Source organism: Patiria miniata, unplaced genomic scaffold, assembly GCF_015706575.1.
Source record: "Patiria miniata isolate m_02_andy unplaced genomic scaffold, ASM1570657v1 HiC_scaffold_9, whole genome shotgun sequence".
NCBI classification, from domain to species: Eukaryota; Metazoa; Echinodermata; class Asteroidea; order Valvatida; family Asterinidae; genus Patiria; species Patiria miniata.
This window is the reverse complement of record NW_024037076.1, coordinates 2,947,427-2,965,586: the sequence shown is the minus strand read 5'-3', so window position 1 is coordinate 2,965,586 and position 18,160 is coordinate 2,947,427. Positions and strand designations below refer to the sequence as shown.

At 39.9% G+C, this 18,160-nt stretch overlaps 3 protein-coding genes across 6 annotated transcripts in view; 1 reads left to right on the top strand and 2 right to left on the bottom strand.

Annotated features, from left to right (window-relative positions):
* Positions 1-13,818, bottom strand: LOC119720805 (medium-chain specific acyl-CoA dehydrogenase, mitochondrial-like). The gene is made up of 11 exons (XM_038190656.1): positions 13,690-13,818; positions 11,127-11,235; positions 10,563-10,660; positions 9,877-9,946; positions 8,784-8,884; positions 7,653-7,733; positions 6,208-6,447; positions 5,263-5,403; positions 4,458-4,553; positions 2,796-3,044; positions 1-1,876 (listed from the first exon to the last, which is right to left on the bottom strand). Exons 1-11 carry the CDS (start codon positions 13,723-13,725, stop codon positions 1,796-1,798), a joined length of 1,302 nt encoding a protein of 433 aa, XP_038046584.1. The 5' UTR covers positions 13,726-13,818; the 3' UTR covers positions 1-1,795.
* Positions 13,819-13,911: 93 nt separating this feature from the next.
* Positions 13,912-16,972, top strand: LOC119720806 (sulfiredoxin-1-like). Of its 4 annotated transcripts, none has more exons than XM_038190658.1 (3): positions 13,912-14,100; positions 14,337-14,561; positions 15,044-16,972. In XM_038190658.1, the coding sequence occupies exons 1-3, from the start codon at positions 14,008-14,010 to the stop codon at positions 15,251-15,253; spliced, it is 528 nt and encodes a 175-aa protein (XP_038046586.1). In that variant the 5' UTR covers positions 13,912-14,007; the 3' UTR covers positions 15,254-16,972. The 4 variants fall into 4 exon arrangements, with proteins under 4 accessions (XP_038046586.1, XP_038046585.1, XP_038046588.1 ...); XM_038190657.1 differs by having other exon boundaries at positions 13,916-14,072; XM_038190660.1 differs by having other exon boundaries at positions 13,922-13,944.
* LOC119720804 overlaps positions 16,339-18,160 on the bottom strand; it is a 38,135-nt gene continuing 36,313 nt past the window's right edge. Inside the window, exons 57-58 of the mRNA XM_038190655.1 lie at positions 17,735-17,937; positions 16,339-17,380 (exon numbers count right to left, since the gene is read on the bottom strand). Of these exons, the coding sequence (XP_038046583.1) occupies positions 17,213-17,380; positions 17,735-17,937 (371 nt within the window). The 3' untranslated portion in view covers positions 16,339-17,212. The remainder of the gene's footprint in view (positions 17,381-17,734; positions 17,938-18,160) is intronic.

The window sequence follows — 18,160 nt, the reverse complement described above, 5'->3', positions numbered from 1 at the left end:
ATCATGCATAAATTGAGATTGTTTAATTTTTTTAATCCATCAACCACAAACAAAAAGATCAAAATTAACTACAAAATGTACATACAGGTACATGCGATCTAAGTTCATGTATTCTTTGTGAAAGTATCTGCTTTGTCATATTACAAGCTCCTATTATAATAAAAGTGGATATTATAAATCATATTGTTTGCCTTAACAGGGTTGTTAATAAAGATATTGTGTACTACAGTAGTTGACAGTTGTTGAAACAAGTATTCTGTGTCATTTTCTTTGTTGCTCTAAACAGTAAGAATACAGTTGCTTTTTTTTTGTGGACGAAACAGGTTTTAGGGTCATTGCGTGTAAATGGTGATATTCTTTGAACAGATGGAGCAATTTCAGGAATTTGTTTTCATCTCTAAAGTAGCTCATGAAATTGGCTTTCCAGCCATTATTAATTTTTGGTGCTACATATTTTTTTAAATATAAAATATAGTTTTGGGGGTTTGGGTTCCGCTTTTTTGTTACTCACCCTGTAGTAAACCAAATGTAAAACCAATGCATGTTACGTACCACGTTTTTCATAGCAAAACATCAAGTGTAACTTGAGTTATTGTGAGGATACCAAAAATACATCCAACACAACAGAAACACATTAATTTGTAGGACTCACAGACTTGACATATTACAGTTACTATGGCTTTATATTTCATTAGGTGAGGTGACTAGAGTTCAAAGTGAATGAACGAATTGTCCAGTAAAACAACATTGCTACAGACTATAACTTTACAAGCCATCAAGGGCTGTACACTGTGCTTCAGAGTGACAGTGTATGTACAGAAGTCATTTCATTTATAAAAGCAATCATAATGCAGGGCTTAAACAGAACAATTATTCCTGTTCGTAATATGATTATAGTTTATGAAGTACTTCAAGACTGAATACCATTTTTTTCTACCCTCAAAGGTCCTTAACTTCTGTTTAGAAGAAAATGAAATTAGAGTAAAGTGTCTTGCATAAGGATACAAGCTTCACGTCCCATTTAATGCATATATTCAAAGATTCAGAGATCTTAATCATCAGTGCAGAGTGCTCTAATTCTAATGTTTGTATATATTTTTTGCAGCGTAACTACATTTTTGTACTCTATACTGGGATTTGTTCTTAAATAGACAAAGACAAAAAGTAAACCTCTGATTATTAACTTGCAAACACATATAAACCAAGTCTGAATCATTACGATTATTAGGCTTTGTCCAATCAAAACAGTTGCCAACATGTGCGAAATTGTCATCTTGAAAGCGAGGCGACACTTGCATAAGAAAGACTCTTTGACATTTTTACTGTGTGGGCCAAGAACTTATAAAAAGAGCCTCTTTTTCAACACTACCACACAAGAGCACCCTAAGTGAGCAGCAACTGATCAAACCCCTCAGCTTCTCTAAAATACTGCCAAAATGTCAACAGCGCCCCCTTGTGTTGCATCTTCACATTAAAACAGGACAAAACTAAGTACCAAGGGATCGTATGTAACATGTTGGCAACTGGACTTAAAATTGGAGGTGCTAAGTGCATTGCAACGCATACAAAAACCCCACAAAAGTTAGACAATTAACACACATCTTGAAAAAGATAAATCTGATGAGCTCAAATTTAACAGGAGATATGCCAATGACTTAATCTTCCCGAGGTGATGAAAGTTGATTTGTTTTCCTCTTTTTTTACCTTCCACCAAATTTTGCATGATATGTCCACGACACTCACTTTGGGCCTCCAGTACTACGGAGTCCCTCATGTCCCACTTTTGGCCTGATATCTAGCCCGCCATCTGTTTAGCCTTGGTGAGAATCTCTCGGGAAATAATCACACGCTGAATCTGGGCGGTCCCCTCGTAGATCTGAGAAAGAGAAAAGAAAGATGAAAATTTAATAATCTTCAAACTAAAGATGGACCTCTGTGTAAAGTGGCATTTGTATGTGACCACTAAGATGGGGTACCACTCTATTGGTCCCGTTATCACTTGTACACTCAACCAAAAAAGAAAGTTCCCACCTTATACTTTTTTGTCTAACTCAAAAATTACTGCGCACATCTTGCTCAAACAAAGACTGATCAGTACAGAAATTCCTTAGCAATCCAGTCAAACTCTTTATTTGGCCCAGAGTAGTGAAAATGTGCACAAAATTGTGCAATTTATGACAATTACTACAGAAAAAGTTGTGCTTTTGTACACGTGCAAGGTGAGTGTGAAAGTGATCCGCAACTTAGAGTTTAACGGTAGAGTATATCATTTGCAGCTATCAAAAAAAGCAATCTACCAAATTATTGTCAAAAAATCTGACTTGGTTCAAAGATAGTAATGACACTAAACTCCCTGTGAGATTATTCCTTCTGGCAAATATCCGTTTGCAGTTAGTTTGTAATTGGGCATATCCGTGAATGGCTGCAAGTGCTTTGACACTATGGACACACGTGAGCAGTTGCTATTATTAGCAAGAGTCATAGGCTCATTGTGTGACATCATGCAGCAAGAATCGACTCAATGAGAATCATGTCCCGAGTGCTGATTTCGGAATTTTGACATGACTCGATCAGTAACATTTGAATTGAAATCGTGATCCAGAATATTGTGTTTTCTCGAAATATACAGCATTCAGAGAGCTAATGCTTCATTGAGTTAGTTGTTAAATACCTGTCTTTCCATTTTGAGCACTTTTGTTGCTTCAAACGAAAAAAAAAATGCACTAATGGCAAATGATCAACCCTACCTTTAAATTGAGAGAGTGAGTCCACATAAAGATACTTCTGCATCTTACCTGGTATATCTTGGCATCTCGCATCAATTTCTCCACGGGATACTCGCTGTTGAAGCCGTTTCCTCCGAAGATCTGCACGGCATCCGTAGCGCTCTTGTTAGCCACGTCAGCAGATAAGGCTTTAGCGATGGAAGCAAAGTAGGTGTTACGTCTTCCCTGGTCAATCTCCCAGGCTGCGCGATGAGTCATGAGACGTGAGGCTTCAATACCGATGGCCATGTCAGCCAGCATAAAGGCTACGGCTTGGTGCTGCATGACAAGAATAAAATCATAAAAAAGAAGTGCATAACAACACAACAAACGTCTTTAAGAAAAGTATAGCAGTCATTTTCTTTATCATTTACACTCTCCTGTGCGTCACACTATTAGGTTTTTTTGGTCATTATTTTGCACAAATGGAGCATGGTGCGCATTTGGCATCTTACGAATGGCTTGTTGCACGTTTTTTTTTTTTTTCGATGTCTGGTATCTAATAATTCAGGACCACATAATTTCACAGAATCACATCAAGACACTTCGGCTTCTGTTCTTCTTTTTCCCCTTCAATAAAAACTATAGATGATGTTGGAACAAAAAAAAAGTCATTTGAAAAAATGGATAAAGCAGGATTGGAACCAGGGATCTTTCAATCTTTAGCTCATCTCGCTAGCCACTAGGCGACTGTGGCAGCTGGACGACTGCTGTTCTTTTAAATGCTTTAAATTATCAACAAATTAATGACAATGATGTGACGTCATTTTCTTTTCTCGTGAATGAACATAATCTTCCCATTTTAACAAATTCTGCAAAAACCTGATGTCCAATGGATGTGGATGGATTTTTTTTCAATTTGCGCATGGGCCTAAAAATGAATCCACAACATGAAACTTCATTTTTAGAGTACACTTTTATGAGCTATTTGTTGCATTTTCTGGTTTTCTAATCATTTCAAACACTAAACTTTTAACAACTTAGTCTTTGGAATAATTCAGGTCAGCGCGACTCTGGAAGTCTGAAACTGATACAGGGACTACAATTATACACATGGATCCTAAAGACCAAAAAACAGCCAATATTTCATCATGGAGATATGAAGGGAAGGAGTCAGAACTCTTAACATTCAAATCCCTCTATGACAAGACAGGTTTTAACAAATGCGCAGTTGTTTGATGTGAGTTATGAATTAAGTTATCGATGTGCAGTTGTTGGTCCTTGAAAGCGCTAACTGTTCCTGTAATTTGAAGATACATTGATATTTTTTTCCAATAAGTTGTCATGTCTTTTCAGAAATTTGTTCGTCGATTGGCAATACATCATTTATGAAATGTGACAGATTTCAGTTTGTCATGAAATGATTGTTTCAGTAATGTTGACCACGTTGTTAGCCAGTATCAGCCAACTCCAAACAAACACTTTTAAAATCATTCATTTTTGGTGATGTATGACAACTGCGCCTGCGTATTACCATGGTGCTATCCACAAAGCAATGCAAGCTCTTTCTTCTAGCATAAGTGAGCATGGATCTCTATTATATAGGGATTAGCTTACTGAACCACTGAGCAAGCTGGCTGCTGGTGCTTTTATTGTTGCTTTCAAGTGCGGCGATGATCATATATTACTTTGAAGTACTTGAGTTCTGACTCCTTCCGTTCATATCTCCATGGTGTCGTAATGTTTCCTTACCTCACAGATGTATCTTCCAAACGTCTTTCTTTCCATGGAGTATTTTGTGGCTTCATCAAAGGCTCTCTGAGCAAGACCAGTAGCCCCTGCTGCTACCTAGCAATATCAAATACAAAACCCCCAAAATGGACGAGTTATTTCCAATAAAAAGCTAATTTAAAATATTGGAATACTACCACAAAAGGAAAAGTCGCAATTCACATGCATTCATTGCAAGGTATTATTCGGCACTTGTAGAGGGGTTTCATCACTTGCTTATTGAGAGGCATAGGTGCTGATATCATTTTTTGTTTTGTCGGACTTCGTCTGCGATAATTCAGCAATTGGCAGGGATAGCTCACAACAGTCTCTCGACTTACTTCTAGTGGGGTCCCTTGGTAGATGTGGAAGGAAATCATAGTTTAGTTGTAGGCGGAAACCCCAGATTCATATTTTAGGAAAAACGCACTGACTCAGGTAGGGACTGAAAACCCAATCCACATATTGACCCAGGCGGGATTCGAACCCGGGTCACAGTGGTGGAAGGCGAGGAAAGTACCACTACACCAACCTGATTACAGCTGTGATTATTATTTACAAGATTTCTATGAATGAATTAGGTGTTTTCGTGGTAACATATGAGACTCCATAAACTATTGGACAATACGTGAAGTAAGTCGATTATGAGCTACAAGACTAAAACTTTGTGGTGCACTATACTGTGAATGGGCAAATTACAACCCAAAAAAACAAAAACAATTTCAATTTTTGATTCATAGGCAAAAATAGCTAGAAAAACAATAATGAAACTGTTATGTCTTCTTACAGGAGGCCTGGTCTTGTCGAAGGCACCCATGGCAATCTTGAAGCCCATTCCTTCTCCAAGTAAGACGTTTTCCTTAGGAACTCTGACATCTTCAAACGTGATGCCTCGTGTGTCAGACGCTCTCTGTCCCATGTTCCACTCCTGTCACATGGAGAAATGCAAAACACATAGCAATGTTCTAATACGCAATATTATAATCCTGTATCTGTGTCCCATACCTTCTACAAGCGCTGGTGAGATAACAAATTTATAATGTCAGTTTGATACAAAACAAATATGTGGGCTATGCTGTGTTTAACACCCGAGTGTTAAGAAGGTCATATCCCACATTACAGCAGTCAACAATTGTTAAATATAACTTGGTCGTTGCCATACATCAACTTAAATCAGGATCACGGATTCAAGGTACTTCAAGGGAATAAATATGTGTTTATCTGCGTCCAGGCCCTGAGCACATGTTAAACTTAATTGTTATCACCGTCCAAGCACATATTCATTCCTATTCATAAATACGTTTCTGTCAAAAAGTCAAAAGTTACAAATTTCCAACAATTTTTGTTCATCAATCTTACTTCATGTTTTGTGAAACACCCCTCTAGCTATGTTTATGGTGGATACCTTTTGGGACAAAGGAACATTTTGGTTTGGGCAAAAACATTTGTAAGCAGACTGGCTCCTGGTCCATACATTATCCATACTGATTGTGGGGCGAGAACCAGACTACCCCGCAAGAACCAAATTACTGTCTGACAGCCAAATAAATCCAAATTGGCAAGTAATAATTCAAAAACTAAACATGGGCCGATCTTTTTGGTTGATGTCTCACTCAGAGTGAATAACCTTTGTATTCCTGGAAAAACAACAATTTAGAAAATCAATCTATTTTATAAATGAAATTGGAAAATAGTACAAGAAAGCAACTTTAAGATTAAACTTTTAACCAACCTTCCTGCCAACAATTACTCCGGGGGTTTCTCTCTCCACAACAAACCCCGTGAAGGCCTTGGATGCCGGTGCCTTGGGATCGGAAACGGTCCGCGCCAGGACAAAGTACCAGTTAGCATGGCCGCCGTTAGTTATCCACATCTTGCCTCCGTTCAGGATGTATTCGTCACCTTTCTTCTCAGCTCGTGTCCTGATTCCTGCCACATCGGAGCCGGCACCGGGTTCAGTTACGCAGTAGGCCTAACAAGAAGCAAGAGACAGTCCCACTTGAGTTCTATACATTCTGAATATACAACATCAAAGTACTATGTGACCTTCCACTTGCCCTCTGAGCGGCCAACATTGCAGTAGGCAAGCGTTCGGTTAGCAACCATGTCATTGTAAACTAGACAGTAGGGCTTATTTTCAGGTAAAAGAACTGCTAATTCTTTATCAAATGGCATAATGGTCACTACCCGTGCCGTGTACGGTTGTCATAATCATGCCAACCCAGCACTGGGTGTTGGCTCATCCTGTTTCCTCACAGTTTTTGCCATCCATCGCAGCTTTGAAGGTTTGCCTACTACTTACTGCATGTCGCTATCCCATCCATGCCTACTAAAATGGCGCCACTGACTTTCCAGAACCCAGACGCAGGCCGGGTCATGTGGGTCAGTCAGAGAGCCCTATTGCAAACGCTAAAGGCATCATGGTCTAGCGTTTTCTAATCTATCAGAAATATGCCGTTTGCGAGTTAAATTTGAATAAAATCTGGAACGCTGACTTAATCCAATACTTTGCACGTTTTAAATTTGCATTCTCCCGACCAAAGAGACTGTAACTATATCACGTGATTCGGGGCAACCCCCAGCTCCGGCATGGTCTGGTGTCTTTGTGCCATTGTCACCCACTGTGAACAATGTATTGGTGCTGAGCGTCTCTTACGTAACTATGCAAGAGCTTGCCCCAAATCATGTGATTAGCAACAGTGTCTTTGGTCCGCAGATTTCAAAGTTAAAATGCGCCAAGCATTCTGAGCAAGTCAGTGTACCAGATGTTTTTAAATTTTAATCCCAAAGGCTATCCGCTCCGTTCACAAGTACCCCCTCACCGGCAAAGAAGGGACAGTTGGGGGTGACCGACCGACGCCATCTTGCCCGACTGCAATTTTGCCGCGACGCGCGGCTGTACCACTGCGTGTACATAGTACAAATCCCCTGGTGTACGTGCGTCACACACAAGGAACGGTGCGCGTCAACCAGCTAAATGTTCCGCCCATGGGACGTTGTTGCTAGTTAAAAGGGCGCCCTCTTTCGTTGGCGCACGGAGCCCATAGGTAACTCGCAAATGGCTTATTCTCACGAGTCCATCACAAGTCATCACGTTCCACGTCAAGAAAAACGTTCTTCAAATGAACTGTGACAATAGCATTCCCTTGTTATCATTCGTCCCCAGATTTTACTTACACACATCAAAGGTTCCTCTAACATGCGACCAAGATACTTCTTCTGCTGCTCAGGGTTTCCGGCCAATATCACTGGCATTTGCTGGATAATGAAATGAATCAACGCAATCAAATAAAAAAAAAAATCAATAAAATTATCAATCAATCATTCAGTATCTTGTCACTTGAATTTGCCGCAACAACCTAATTTTATTAAGGTCAAGTAAATAAACAAAAACTTCTTCTTGTCCTGGCTTTTTGAAAAAAAGGGAGGAGGCCCCCTCATTTTTAAGATGGCAGATTTTCAAAGATGGATTCTTCAATTTTCTTGAAACTTTTGCTGATACTTTTGTGTCCAAAGGAGCCGTAATGCTTTTAACAAATTGTAAACTTACATGTACACAGCTACAAATTTGCTAGAAGAACATAAAAACCAAAAGATACTGCAAATGTTTGATAAGGGGAAAAAAGGGCAACCAGAAAAAAGTGAAGCGGGCGGGGACAAGAAAGTTGTTTATTTTTTTTTACTTGGCCTAATAACTTTAAATCAAATCAAATAACAACTCAATCAACAATACATTCAAAAATCCATACCCTAAGATAATATGAATATTCAGCATCGAAAACTGACTTTGATTAAAAAACAGTCTCAGCAATATTCCAAGTCAATCACTCAATATTGCAATCACACATTGCAAGAGCAACATTTTTTCTTGGTTTTTCCAGCATCTGTGAACACAAACCTTTAAACAGTAATTTTATAGAGCTGCTTAAGCACAAAATTTGCTTAAGCACAAAAACACTTTGCTTAATATAATCAGGTCACCCACCAAAACTCCATGCGATTGTTATGCTGAGTAAACAACAGCTAAACACCAGTCACAAGCAATGTACATCGCATGGAGTTTGGGTCGGTAACCTGATTATATTAAGCAAGGGTTTTTTGTACTTCAATCTTAAGCAGCTCTTTGAAATTGGCCCTGTCAATGTAACAATATATCCTGTAAAATACTAACCTCCAAATCCATCCACTTCTGAAAATTACAGCAAAACTAAATGTTGTATATTACCTTCAAGCAATGTTTCAACAATTATTTGGTTTTGGGACGGAATGGCCGCAACCTGCTACACTACCAATTAACTGAAAACTCACCCCTAACGAGTTGGCTTCGACGGCCGTCTGTATTCCTGTGCAGCCGTAAGCAAACTCCTCCGCGATGATGCAGGAATCTAAGATGCCCATGCCCAGACCACCTGAAGACAACAACACAGAGAAATGTGGCTCCTTGAAGGTAGGGTCGATCATTTGTCATTGGGCATTTTTTGTTTGAAGCAACAAAAGTGCTCAAAATCTCAAGTAGGGTGCTTAAAATTTAACCTGATGAACTTTTAGCTCTGTGAATGCTGTACAGGGTAAGTAAAAAAAACGAAACCCAAATGTCGGGACTATTGTTTTATTGAAGTTCTGCATGTAGCACTTTCCAAATCTAGTATATGACAGCCCAATTCATGAGCTTTCTTTTAGTACAGGAATCATTCAAACCACTCATGTACTTTTCAAGTTAGGGAGTTTTAAACACAACCACCGTTTTAAGGTTCTTTTCACGGATCACCAAAAAGGTGTGCGCTCTTTCAGCAAAACAAAAACAATTCATACATATCCCTATGTGTTTTTTTTTCATTTTGCTAAAAGAACACTGACCTTTTTTCCGATCTGTGGACAGAACCTTAAAACGAAGGTTGTGTTTAAAATTCCGTAACTTGAAAAGTACATAAGTGACTTGAATGATTCTTGTACTAAAAAAAGCTCATGAATTGGACTTTCATATCCTAGATTTTGAAGATGCTACATGCAGAACTTCCCTCAAACAATGGTCCCAACATTTGGGTTTCGGTTTTTTTTGCTCACCCTGTATATGCCGAGAAAACAACATTCTAGGATCTTGCTTTCAATTCACAAGTTGCAGAGTCATGTTTTGAATTGCCCCCGAAATCAGCGTCCAGGACACGCTCTCATTCAGCTGATTGCAGCTAGGCGATGTCATGCACTGAACCGACAAATAATAGCAACAGCATGCCTGTGCATCGTGTCAATGCTTGCGCGCACCCATTCACAGATTCGCCAAATTACAAACCAAATATTGACGGAAATTTCCAAAAATATGTCACATTATACAACTACCTTCCCTTTCTCTTGTTGTTGCAAGGAGCATTTATAGAAAATTAGATGAAATGAAAGAACTCACCAACTGAGGCTGGAATGTGAGCATTCATCAATCCGAGGTCAAACGCCTTCTTGATAATTTCCCACGGATACTACAAGCAAACAAACAAATTTGTAAACAAACAAACCAAAATATTACATAATGAGCAAGAAGTCTTGAGTTATTGCGCCGGTCATGTGTGATGGAAGGCCAATGACAAGTGTCAGCATAAAAGGAAGACACTGTCTCACGACATCCTCTTATCCGTAACTCTGAAACTACCACAAGTCTGCAGTCTGCAGTCTCACAAAAATGTACAAATCCAAGTAAACCATAAAACCAAGCATGAAAACCAGTAAAGTTTTGCCGCTGAGCAAGCAAAATCTCGGACCATTGATTAACAAGTTGTGAATTTCAACTTCATATCTGTCTGTTAATATTATACTAGAGTGAAAAACAAATTCTCTCATCAAATATACAAATTGAAGCAAAAAATACATCAGTTGTTTGATTATTTGAAACTGTTAGCAAAAAGGGCACAATTCTATGATTGCAAAAATACTTGTTTATCAAATAGGGGTGGGATTGTCATTTTAACAGGTCTAATTATTGGATGAAACGTCTGAAAGATGCAGTTTTGTCTATACTGAAGTCTTTCTCTCGATTCAAAATGTCTGATTTCAGACCAAAATCTGACAAATCTCATGCCTAGCTGACAAGGTGCATACCTCGCCAGTTTTGTCGTGTTCAGGAGCTTTGGGGATAATCTCTTCTCTGGTGAACTTGCGAGCCAACTCCTGGTACTCCTTCTGCTCATCGCTCAACTCTGACAAGAAACAAGAAGAAAACAGATTGTAAATAATCTAGTCATGTCAAGATGCCTGGCCTTTAAGACCATTCCTTGCTATATACAGAGTTTCCAAAAAACTGGAGAGCCCGGAGAAAAACCTCCGTGGCACAGAAGAGAATCAACGTACAACTTTCCTCGCAATATTGTCCAAGCCGGGAATCGAACCCGGGCCACAGTGGCGCGACAGGCAAGCACTTAACAAACTAGCAACCCATGCCACCCTAAAGCCGATTTTTTTCCTTACTGACGACCTATCTTTGTTCCTTCAAGATGCGCATACATGTAAGAAGACGCTCTGCACTTTCATTATCAATGAAACTATTAAGAAATATCCTCAATGAGGGCACTGTGCGCAAGGGGTCTGTGTTATTAGGGGTACAAAATCTATGATGAGAGTTTCTCAAATCTTGAAATGTAAAATAAAAAGACGTTCGTCATGTACCAAAAGCCAGTCCGGCTGATGGTTGTCTCGCAGTAGCCTCAGGATCTGACGCTGTCGACCGGCACCGGGCTAACGCAGTCTGCGATCGAGGCAGCTGGTTGGAGAGGGCCTGTAAGAAAAGCAAAAACACAAATATCCAAATGAACGAATGCATGCAGGAAATGTGGATACTTTATGAGAGTTTAACCCGTTAGCCCTCAAAGCACCCACAACCACCCTCAAAGCACCCACAACCACCCTCAAAGCACCCGCAACCGCCCTCAAAGCACCCGCAACCGCCCTCAAAGCACCCACAACCGCCCTCAAAGCACCCACAACCGCCCTCAAAGCACCCACAACCGCCCTCAAAGCACCCACAACCGCCCTCAAAGCACCCACAACCGCCCTCAAAGCACCCACAACCGCCCTCAAAGCACCCACAACCGCCCTCAAAGCACCCACAACCGCCCTCAAAGCACCCACAACCGCCCTCAAAACACCCACAACCGCCCTCAAAGCACCCACAACTGCCCTCAAAGCACCCACAACCGCCCACAAAGCACCCACAACCGCCCTGCCAGTTACTCCTCAAACCGCCCCAGACAACCCCAACACTCTTTGGTTTTATTGATTTATTGAGGAACAAATACAGTGTAATACAATTTAATGCAAGTGCTAAGGGTTTAAAGCTATAGTCCATCATTTGCAGCCATCCGAAAAGTAACTGATGTAATTATTGTTGAAAAACATACTTGGTTGAAAGATAGTAAGTGGACTAAACTCCCTGTGAAATTATTCTTTCTGGCAAGCTGTCATTTTGAAGTAATCAACGAAAGAAGGCCTTTCCAACGGTGCGTCTTAAGACGCACCGTAGGAAATTTAAATTAGTAGTTCGTTTTGTTATTCGGCGAAGCGCGCGCAAGGATTGGCACGACGCACACGCGCGCGCGCGGTTGCTATAATTCGTCGGATCAGTGCGCGACATCATATAGTTGCAATTCAAAACAATTCAAAACATGATTCAGCAACTTTTGATTTGAAATTGAGATCCTAGAATGCTGTTTTTCTCGGAATATACAGCTGAAGCTGAGCTGAAACTTCATCTGGTTAGTTGTTGTTCAGTATCCTTCATTAGATTTTGAACACCTTTGTTGCTTCAAACGAACAAAATGCACAAATTACAAATGATGGACTATATCTTTAAGTATGGATGTTATTATGTGTGCACTTGTGATGATATGATGATTTTTAAAATTTTGTTGAAAAACATGGTTCTGGGACTGAAAATCTCTTTCAATATTTTTGGAAATTTGCTACGATTGCTAGATTTTGTACCAATTTTCACAGCAGCGTCATTCTCTTTCTGTAACACTATAACAGAGAAACCCATGCATGATGGCATGAACAGACACAGTGAACAGACAGATCTGGAAGTTCTTGGACAAATGTTGGATAAAACATATAAACAGTTTCACGGGAATATTCGCCATCTTGTTCACGGGGCAAAACGAACACGTGTTGCTAGACGCAGGCGCATTTTGGAATGAATGCATGATGACTTGTAAGCGCAAAAGTTGTCGATTGACAATGCGTACACAACAACGCGCGTATATTTGCCCCGTAAGCAAGATGGTGCATATTACTGTGAAAGTGCTTATTGTACTCGACTGTATTAAAGTGGAAGGGTTCCAACCGGGATTTCGAAAACATGTCGAAAGTCCAGAGATAAACGAACCTTGGCTTTAAAGCCACGTTTACGGGTATACTAATAATCTATCATGTCTATGCAACAGCGATCGTGTATCTACGGGCCCGGTTCCTATAACCGGAACAAAATCCACTTTTAAATTATTTGACCTACCAAACTAGTTGGCGACATTAAGAACATACAGGTATGTCATAGACATAGACAAAGGGCAGGGTTTTGAATTTTTGAGGGAAATTTGGGGGTAAAATGACGATGACAACTACAAAACGCAACACGAAAATGAACATCGCAATCACCACGCGATATACCTTGAGCGCGCAAGGCGCGCTGCATCGCGTGGCACCAACCGTAAACCGGGTAAGAAAATCAGAATTTCTACCCCAGAAACTGTACAAGAATTACAAACAAGGTGGCATTATAGAGAAGTCTGCTTTAGGTTGAAAATGTCATTTTTTGAGTAATAAAAAAACTTCTTGATTCTAATTTGCTCAAAACAAAACAAGTCAGGGGCCCTACACGATCGCCCATGCGCTGCAACAACATCCAAACTTTGGCCTGTTTGGGAAGAATGTTGCATCCCAACGCCAATTTTTTCATCATCTATCAAAAAAGTATCATGTCAATGAAGGTTAGTCAAGGTGAAAATGTTGAAAAGACATGAATCTGGGACTGAGAAACATTTCCAATGTTGTTAGGAAATGCTTGAAAATACTTTGAAAGTTTTCTTGACTCTAGATCCCATAGACTTTGTACACAACAGCTGAAGTGGCGTCTGGATTTTTGCATTATTTCCTTTAAAAATCTCAGTCACTGCTGATATTGTTCAAATTTTACAGTTCGTTAGCGTCGGTTAACTTATTTAGATCCTGTACTTACTTTTACAGCCCGATTGAGTGTCATTCGCAGAGCCATAATTGGGATTTTCGGCCACAATTTACTAGAAACGAGCAACACCACGAACAGAGCATCAGCGAGTCATGTTTGTGACGTAAGCCTCAAAAGGACAGTCGATCCACAATACAGGTGCGCAGTAATTCGATGTGCATGCAAAACAATTTTAAAATGTAATGTCCTTGTACAGTCACCACACTTGTTTGGCCAGGAAAAGTTTGTTCACCTCTATTACAGGAAGTAGGCCACATTCTGTCGTCTGCTACTTACTTTTTCTCAGACGAGGACTTCGACAAATGCGCAATGTCAATTTTGAGATATGCAAGAAGGACAATATCAGTGTTTCATGGTGTTCCCGCAGTCGTAAAGTTGGCTTTAGTTTGTGGACAGTTTTGGGTGACAAAATATGTTCTGATAATGATACATAAATTGAATTAGCTTGAGTAACTCCAGCTTAACAAGGTCATCAGGAATTAACAATTATTTTTAAGTAATTATTTTTTTATGTATTTCTATGAAAAGAAAGATTTTGAGACGGAGCTGGGGGGGGGGGGTTGACCCCCCCCCCCCCCTCTGGATCCGCCCCACACTTGAACAAAAACAATTATATTTTTTTATTTTTTACTCAACAGATGTTTGTGAGTACAGATCAGAGAGATACACCAGCACAGTGCACTCCAGAAATGGCCACTGATGGTCCAGCTGAGATGGGAACCAGTGAAGATCATGATGAGGGTACCAGTATTCATGCGGGTCACATTGACAAGATCCACGAGGTTCCGATTCGCCATCTGATACGACCCCTGCCATCGGTACTCGATGACGACAAAGTTCTGTCGCTAATGGAAACGATTAAGGTGCATAGTCACTTCCGCAAAAACTCTTCGTACAATGTTTATATTATATCCAGGCCTGTATTATCCATTATAGGCACAGTCACTCATGTGCCTAGGGCCTACAAAAAATATGGGGCCTATGAAAAATTTGAGTGCCTATGAAAATATCCCAGTATGACTGGCTTGCTTAGTACAGCTTAGCATCAACATGAAATTGGTGGTGGTGTCTAGGGCGCAGTACACTGGTGCCCATAGGGCCTACGCAAAACTTAATCCAGCCCTGATTATATCTAAAGTTACAATTCAGTTCCATAATTGAGACTGGATGTTATTTTTTTTCACCGAAGGCTACATTTTGGATGATGATTAAATGAATTTAACTCGGGGCTTACTTTCATGGCTATAATTGAAAAAGAAAAGCCTACTCAGTGGCGTATGTCTTTTGAATGTCTATATTGTTACTTAAATCTGTTTTGAGTAACACTCTTTTTTTCTTCTCTCAGGATCCGGAGCAGAGACACAAAGTTCCCCCAGTGGACATCTTGTGGATAACAGGGCGGAAGGGCGGAGACTATTATTACTCATTTGGAGGGTGTCATCGCTACGCAGCTTACACGAGACTAGGAATGGAGACCATTCCATGTAAGATTGTACGCTCAACTGTGGCGGACTTGAGGAACTATCTTGGGTCGTCCACTCCCGATTTACAATAAGGAGAGAACAGACGGTCATGATTTCAAGCAAGCTAGGAGACTTTTGAAGATGAAGGAGCAACTAGTCACTTCAGAGAAGGGATAACAGATTTCCAACCCACGGCTTCCTACTAGAATTACTTCGAAAGATGTCTTGTTACTAAGCCTGCAGCCAGACAGTTCATTTTCATTTGAATGAACGACTCTCATTACAAACCTTTCCTTAAATAGGAACAGACATGAAGTATGGATATGTTCGTAATAAACAGCACCATTCGGTACCAGAAGCAATATATCCACCTCTTTCAAAAGAAACCATGTTTTTCCATCTTTCTCTGCTTTTTATTTCCCTTTATAAAATACTAACACCCCCCCTCCCCACCGGCAGACCCGCCCATAATTTTTGTGAGGGGGTTGATACCCTGGTTATTTTTTGAGCAAGATGTTTGTTCCCAAACCACCTTACAAGGCTTGAGAAAGTCTGTTCAAAATGCAAGAGATAATTAGTCAACTTTCGTTAATACAAACTCTGTTCAATCAAATTCTGGTTTATGAGCTCCGTGCTCCAACGAAAGAGGGCGCCCTGTTACCTAGCAACAACGTCCCATGGGCGGGACATTTAGCTGGTTGACGTGCACCGTTCCTTGTGTGTGACGCACCTACACCGGGGGATTTGTACTATGTACACGCAGTGGTACGGCCGCGCGTCGCGGCAAAATTGCGGCAAAATTCTGATATAACGAACATTTTGGCTATGTCCGGCCAAGTTTGTATCAACAAGAGTCCGCTATTGGCGGTCACAAGAAAACCAGCGACTAAAATAAAAATGCATGTATAAACTCCAGTCACTTCTTGCAGGGAGGAAGGAACAACCCATCACTGATTCCACATTCAAAAATGTACCAAAATTATATACATTTGAGGTTGCACAATCAAAAATCCCATTCAACCGGAAAATAAAATTGATGGCATTGTTTTGTTTTTTTACTTCAGTCCACTACTATAGCCAAACTTTTTTGGCCAGGTCCACTAATGTTGGCTTAGATAATTCTTTACCCAACACTGAAAACAGGGCTTAATAATAAATATTATTGAAACCATGAGAGTTTGTTTTATAAGATGGTTTTATTAAGAACGGCTCAAACACCAATATGGTTACAAATCCTTTACACAAAACGGATTCCAAACTATGCGTACACAAATATTCCAGTATTCACAATACCAAGTATATGTATTAGGATAAAAAGGAAACTAAAGCAACAAATTGATGCGATGGATTGTTTAAGATTCGTTTTAAATTTTAAAAATGGCCTCATTACACCAAAGTCAGTTGTTAGAAAGTGGTTGAGTTGCCTCCAAATACAGATGCAAAATTTGGTTATTGACTTTTCCCATAGTAAAAATTCACGTCAATTATTTATCCAGTCTTGCAAGCGAAAAGTTGAGGATTTTTACTTTAAAACTGTTGTACATTTATATTACCAGAACAAATGATAGATGCTAAAAACTGAACAACATTGTTAACACTCATTATTGAAATCTATAGACCTGTTTTAATTGTTACAAGCAAACTACAAAAGTATATACACAAATGTTTGCAGAATACAGTTTTTCAACTTTCATTCGATTAAAAAATTCAAAACATATATGTATACATCAAAATTGTTAAAAAATATAATAGTTTAATACAGCAGTTAGATCAAATTTTCTAAAAAGAAAAATACCTAGATAGATTTTTTTTTAACTAGACTACCATTAAAAAAAACGTTAAAGAAAATGTTAAAGTGCCGAGAATTCAGAGACATTTGGATAATGTTCCCCACGACTTCTGAGCAACATGTGAGCTAAATATTGTAGCGATTAATTTATTACGGATAACATGTGTTCCTATGGGACAGTATGGTCTCAAGCAAAACTAGATTATTATGACTAAAAGCAGCGAGTGCGTTTACTCCTCATCTCCTTGTCGTCTCTACTTATTTAAGGTGGAACGATAACGGTCCATCGGCCCATGAATCCATTGCCGGCGACAGTTGCACTGGTTGTCATGGCTATTGTGACCTCCGTGTCGCCAGCACCGCTGAACCAATCAAACGGAAGCTGCGTGGTCTGGCAAACTTGAAGCACCGTGTTGGACCCAGATGAAAACTGTTGGTCATAACGAAAAAAATAAGTAAATGTACTACTCGATAGTTCGAAACTGTGTGACTGAATATTCAAATCTCGTTGGTCACGTTTACACTCCGCCATTAGATGTTGCAGGCAAAGCGCTCCAAGTGAAACTTGTATGTAGCAATCAATGTTCAGCCCTCAATCTCTCATCCTTCCACACAGAAAACACTGAAGTCAAAATTTATTTTGCGCATTAGACAAGAGAAAATTATACTTCACTTATTATACCGACCTTTTGGAAATTACAACACTAGTTTTAAGATGTACGCTAATATCCGGCACTGAGAAAACTGCAACAAGTTATTTTGTGTGTGTGAAATTTAGACTCACCCTCAGGAAGTCCCCGTTGGCGCACGGGCTCTCAAAGACCAAGTCCAAGGTATCGATGGTCACCCTCAGGAGAGTGTTTGCTGGGATGGTCAGGACCACCTGAGCGTTGAGGTTGTTGGGGTACGCATTTGGGAAGTTGGGGCTCTGAATAGTGCCACTGTCACCCAACTCAACAGTCTCGGTTTGGGGAGTCTCGGACAAAACTGGAATTAAAAGAAAAGACGGCATATCATGGATTGTTGAAGTTTTAAGTACAAGCTGAACAAAAAGTTGGTGTGGAAGAATAGAATTAGAGGACATCAGTGCAGGGTGCACCTCTAATGCAACACAATCTTATGAATAATGTTGAATTCTACTGCTGCCATCTTGGTCTGATTCCCTCAAGCCTGTTATGTGATAACAATGGTTAATGTCCCACATTGGTGG